Source organism: Desmodus rotundus, chromosome 9 (genome assembly GCF_022682495.2).
Source record: "Desmodus rotundus isolate HL8 chromosome 9, HLdesRot8A.1, whole genome shotgun sequence".
NCBI lineage: Eukaryota > Metazoa > Chordata > Mammalia > Chiroptera > Phyllostomidae > Desmodus > Desmodus rotundus.
This window is the reverse complement of record NC_071395.1, coordinates 70218768-70224767: the sequence shown is the minus strand read 5'-3', so window position 1 is coordinate 70224767 and position 6000 is coordinate 70218768. Positions and strand designations below refer to the sequence as shown.

At 48.7% G+C, this 6000-nt stretch overlaps 1 protein-coding gene across 2 annotated transcripts in view; it reads left to right on the top strand.

Moving 5' to 3' along the window:
• Nucleotides 1-1277: 1277 nt before the first annotated feature.
• USP43 (ubiquitin specific peptidase 43) overlaps nucleotides 1278-6000 on the top strand; it is a 62478-nt gene continuing 57755 nt past the window's right edge. Inside the window, exon 1 of one of the 2 annotated variants that reach the window (XM_045199155.3) lies at nucleotides 1278-2099. In XM_045199155.3, coding sequence (XP_045055090.2) covers nucleotides 1302-2099 — 798 coding nt within the window. In that variant the 5' untranslated portion in view covers nucleotides 1278-1301. The remainder of the gene's footprint in view (nucleotides 2100-6000) is intronic. The other variant, XM_053910744.2, reaches the window with a different exon arrangement.

Genomic DNA, 6000 nt, shown 5'->3' with positions numbered 1-6000 from the left:
TGTGAAAGCATCAGCAGAATTCCTGACACATAGAGAGTTCAACATGAATTACAGTGCTTTCTCTAATGCGTGTCATTGAGGACCTGGGGGTGAATATCAAGGATGAAATTTCATGGGTGCTTTTTTTGGCCACAAAGTCTTTCTCCTGTGCTTGCCATCAGAAGGGCGAGGGAATGGACGTTGTATATTGATCATCCAGAGGGGATTCTTCTCCAGGGAGGGTAAACAGTGATCTTTTCAGGGAACACCAAGGCCCCAGTACAGACTTCCGTTCTAAGCATATTCTTTAACTAAAGCTCCCCCCACACTTTTTTTTTTTGCATCTGGTAACTTGCTGCTGCCCTATTTGGTATATCAAGGTGGATATTTAACAAATGGGATCTCTTATTTATCAAATACTTTAATTGTAACATTTCAGGGCCTTGACACATATATGCGCACGGCTGACCTCTTTTTGAGCTAGAAATCTATGTGAAATTCATTTTTCGAGACTTTGCCTGATTAATTATAAACCTGACAGTTACAGGATAAAGTGAGCGGAGTCCCGCAGTTACCCAGGGAATCAAGGGCCTGGCAAGGCCAAGTGGATTCTGATTGGGCAACAATTCACCAAGGATTTTGCGTTAAGGAATGAGCAGGTGACCGCGTAGGGGGCGCGTCTGAGATCCAGAAAACTTCCTGGTAAGCGAATACTGCACACGGCTGAGATTGGAAAGAGCCAACCTGTGGGGCTGGCAGTCGAGTTCCGGTTTTTCTGCTTACAGGTTTAGTGGCCTCGGTATGTTGCCTTAACCTCTCTGACCCTGTTTCTCCACTTGTTAAATCAAGGATGATCAAGTCTCACAAGTTTTTGTAAAATGATTCTAACTTACTCTATAGTTTAAAAAAGCAAACCATAGCCATCTAGGTTATTTCACGTGGGGCAACACGCAGCTCCCAGTTCTGGTCCTGGGATGGCGGATCCGGGCAAAGGTTCTGCCCCCGCTACCCCTCAGACAGACTGGAAGGAGTGGCGTCACGTGTCTGCACAGACCGGAGCCTGCAGAGGAACCAGCGGTGCACAAAAGCGCTCCCATCCCGTCGCACTTCCCAGTGCGCGCCTCTCACCATGCCTGAGACTGCCCTTTGGAGAGTCTTCCTTTTCTTTCCCTTTTCTATATATTCAACTACAAGAAATTTAGAAATCGGCAGGACTTTGCAAATTTACTAGGCGCTTTCACTTTTATTACTCCAATCTTACTTCCACAGCTTGAAGGCTGGGAGGGAAAAGGAGCAGAGGTTAAATTCAGGTCTGCTAGTTTATGAGAGGCAAGGAGTACGTGAACTCGGTGACTCCCAGTGTTTTATTCCCAGTCCACGCCGCGGGGGCGGGAGTGGCAGTGGCTGGCCCAGCGCTGCCCTGGGGCGGAACCTGCGGCGGGATTCCCGCGCCGGGAGGGGCAGCCCCGCCCTTGGCCCCGCCCCCGCTCCTTCCCCACACACCTGGTCTGCAGGTAGCCTGCACCCCGGCTCCTGTTCGGGGCTGTAAAGGTCTGTTAGCGGCTGGTCCGCTTGGAGTCCGGGGCTCCTCTCCGGGAGGCGCGCGGATGGGAGGAATGGAGCCCAGCCCGGGGACCGTGGCAGAAGGGGGTCCACCTGCGCCCCGGCTCCGCCGCCGCCGCTCCCTGCGCCGCCTGTTCAGCCGCTTCCTGCTGGCGCTGGGCAGCCGCTCCCGCCCCGAGGACTCGCCGTCCTGGCCCTGGCCCCAGCCAGAACACTGCGATAGCGACGGTGAGGGGGACTTTGCCTGCGCCCGGGCCCCGGCTCCAGCCGCGCCCGGAAGCCCCGGTGGGGAGCGCCCGCCGGGACTCCAGCCCCAGCTCCCCGCCGGCGATGGGGCAAGGCCCCCGGGCGCACAGGGGTTGAAGAACCACGGCAACACCTGTTTCATGAACGCTGTGGTGCAGTGTCTCAGCAACACCGACCTGCTGGCCGAGTTCCTGGCGCTTGGGCGCTACCGGGCGGCGCCCGGCCGCGCCGAGGTCACCGAGCACTTGGCGGCGCTAGTGCGCGCCCTCTGGACGCGCGAATACACCCCACAACTTTCCGCGGAGTTTAAGGTAGGCGGCGCTCTGCGCGTACGGCCCTCGCCGCTCCGGGGAAGCTCGTTCTGGCCCTTGGTTTCCCTTCTTGAGAAGTGTGTGCTCCATCAGGAAAGGGTTTTCCTGGAACTTTCTTTAGACGGCATTTACCAGTTCCGCCGCGGGTTGCCGCCCTGGTTTAGAGCTGATTTGTTGTGCCATCGCTCGCAAACGTTTTTATTAGGAATTAATTCCTCCCGGATATTTTGAGGGGTTGAATGGAAAGAGCTGGCAGATTGGAGTAGTGTGTTCGGTTTTTTGTTTTCTCGTTCAGCAAACCTTTTGTGGAAGTATTGAAAGCCTGTGGACCAGGCAGTGTTCAGGGATAGTTTTCAGTCTGGAGGGGTGCTGGGTGGGGATTCAGACTTTGAACGCCAAGGTTTGGAGGAAGAAGGTGATGTTTGAGTTGAAATCTGAATGATGAGGACTCAGGAAAAATCCAGGTAGAGGGAGCAGCATAGGCCTGAAGAAGCTGAGAATTGGAGGTACGTTAGGAAACGTGTGGCTGGAGCCCAGAAGGATAGACTGACGCGTAAATTAGGTTGGCCAGAGCATGTAAAGTCTTGGAGGCAATGGTAGGGAGTTTGGATTTTATTCTAAGCTCAATGGAACCTGAGAACCTGTAGGCCTGGTGCTGAGTGCTCAGGAGAGGCAGTGGGTGTGCTGTATCAGAGATGGCATCCTTTTGTTTAGTGCAAATTAAATCCCCTAGGATGCGTTAGCACGGCGTTGCTTCCATTGTCCCCAGAATCACGGTCTACTTACTCGGAATGCTGCAGGGTCATAAGGTTTTCTTTGGAAGTTGTGTGTATCACTTCACCCGGGGTTAAAGCGGGACGTTTATTTGGGGTCCCAGTTGGATTCAAGAGTTCCCGATAATTGATGCGCATGGCTTACTTCTTACCCGCCCTGGCCAGCTCTGGGCAGAGAGTCGTTGTTCCTGGGGGAGGGGGGAACCTGTCAGTGCTCATTCCACAAGCATCACTGCTCTTGAGTTTCAGCCCGAGAAAGCAATCCTTGCCACGTGACCCGCGGGGATGCCAAGCCCCACTCTCCTGCTTCCACCAGTGAAGCACTGTGCTGCAGGAATCAGTGGGTGGAATGGGCACCATTAATATCTCTTTTTGGCAACATTTGCTTTTTAAATAGAGGCAGTATTGTATAGTGGTTAAGAGTAAGATCTCTGGAGTTTTGAGACCTTGAGCAAATTTCCAAATCTTGCTGTGCCTCAACTTTCCTCATCTGTGAAATAGGGCCATAATGGTACCTACTTTATTACAGTGTAGCCTTGGGGAGATTAAATGAGTTATATGTACAGCATTTAGCACAGAGCCTGGCCCTAAGGAACTTTTTATTATTTTATCATTACACTTCCTCACCTGCAGAGACCAAGGAGGAGGAAGGAAGGTAACCTTTGTGTAACTTTTTTTCTAGCCTGATATGGGTCTCATCCAGTTACTGCAGGAATGGGAGATGTGGGAGTAGCTTGAAAAAAAGCTTCCAAATTACTCATCACCCAGTGACTCACCAGGATTTCCTCTCTTTCTCCTGCTCTGAAACCCATAAGGAGTGGAAGCTCCTTGAGCCTTGGGGAATGGAAGGATAATCAAGTTGTTAATGTCAGTGATGGTGATGTAATCTGGGTAGCCAGCCTTGGAGAGAGTGGAGGATTCCAGAAGCCGCAAGCTCACCTACAGCTTTAGGTTTTCAACCTTGCTGATTGAAATCTAGGTGAGCTCCTCTTATTTTACAGAACAAGAAATGTTCATTCATCCAACAAATATTCCACTGAGTGTCCGGACACTGTAACGGGCACATGGAACACACTGAGTGATGAGTGTAAAACCTGACTCTGGGGCTTCTCTCCAGGAACTTACAGAGAGATGGATGGTAATGAAATAATCACACAGGCACGTGATTAGATTTGGTGGCAAGTGCTAGAAAATAAAAATACGAGGAAGCTGTGGCAATTCTGGCAGGAGGCTGTGGTTTGAGTAGGGGAGGTGGAGTTGAGAGGGGTGGGAAGGCTTCTTAAAAAAGGTAACCATTGAATTGAGTTCTGTAGCAACAAGGGTCAACTAAGGACACGAAACTGAAAGTGCCAGTCACTGAGGAGGGTGGGGCTAAGGAGCTAGGCAGAACAAAGAAATGGTTAAATAAATTAATGAAAGCCTGCGCGATTGGGGGTGAGAGCCTGGAGAGCTGTTTGGGGACAAGCCACATAGGTTTCATAAAGGGTGTGGTCATCAGGAGGGATCTGTAGCTTCAGACTGAGGAAGAGAGGAACTTGAGAAGGGACCAGACTGCTGGCACGAGGCACCTACCCCCCCACGTGCACACGGACGGTTTGCCTGTTCTCCATCCTGAGCTCGGGGTCACCCAGCCCCCACAGGCAGCAGGACCATTCTTAGTTTTAAGAGCAAATGAATAAGTACATTTAAAATATCCTGTCTTGGTATTATCTGTAATACTTCGCTTTTCTAATGATGTAATTAAATATGTGTATGTTATAAAAAATTGGACAGTTTCAGACTGTAAAAAATGATCTGAATTCCACTAGAGATGATTTCTAGACATAATCATTATAAACATCGATGTGTTTCAAAGCCTATACAACCTGGAAGTCCGAATTTTGTAAACTGCTGTTTAAAAACTATTATCATCAGACTTTCTCTTGGTCATTAAAATAGTCTATAGAATTTAATTTCTAGTGATTGCATAATGTTTTATTAAGTGAAAAAATCCTTATGGAGACATTTTATGTACTGTACAATTTTCAAGTTATCATGCTGCATTAAAATTCTTGTATTTAAATCATTGTCCTCAGCTCTGTTCATTTCCATAAGCTTAATTCCTTGAAGTGAAATTGCAGGTCAAAACAAAGATGACTATTTTGTTATTTTTATGTTTTTTGGTTTTTAAATTCACTTTATTGCCCTGGCTGATGTAGCTCAGTGGATTGAGTGCGGGCTGCGAACCAAAGTGTTACTAGTTCGATTCCCAGTCAGGGCACATGCCTGGATTGTGGGCCAGGTCCCCAGTAGGGGGCACTCAAGTGGCAACCACACACTGATGTTTCCCTCTGTCCATCTCCTCCCCTTGTCTAAAAACAAATAAATAAAATTAAAAAAAAGTTAGCTCTGGCTGGTGTGACTCAGTGGATTGAGCACCAGCCTGTGAAGCAAAGGGTCACTGGTTCAATTCCCAGTCAGGGCACATGTCTGGGTTGCAGGCCAGGTCCCTGGTGGGGGTTGTGTGAGAAGCAACCACATATTGATGTTTCTCTCCCTCTCTTTCTCACTCCCTTCCCCTCTGTCTAAAAAAAGGAAAGTTAAGAAAATATGTCAAAATTACCAGTGTTTGAGAGAGAAAACACTCACGTGGATAGAGCAATGCCATGTCTTAGCGTAGAAATACCAAATATTATTGTTTATTCCTCCCAGGTTAGGATTTTGCTTTAATGCGGCTCTAGTCACATTTCTTCTTTTAAAGATTTTATTTATTTTTATAGACAGAGGGGATGGGAGAGAGAAAGAGAGGGAGAGAAACATCAATGTGTGGTTGCCTCTCACACGCCCCCTCCTAGGGACCTGGCCCGAAACCCAGGCGCGTGCCCTGACTGGGAATGGAAACCGGTGGCCCTTTGGTTGCAGGCCCGCGCTCAATCCACTGAGCCACACCAGCCATGGCCTCTAGTCACATTTCAATAGGCTTTGATAGGTTATGTTATTTTAAAAATTCTGGAAAGCACCTGCCAGATACTGTTATAATTGGATAAAGACCAATAAAGAACAAAGTTCACTGTAACAAAAATTGCAATATACAAATAAAAATGAAAAAATACCCCCTGTGGTCCCATCCTTGTATGATAACTATTGGC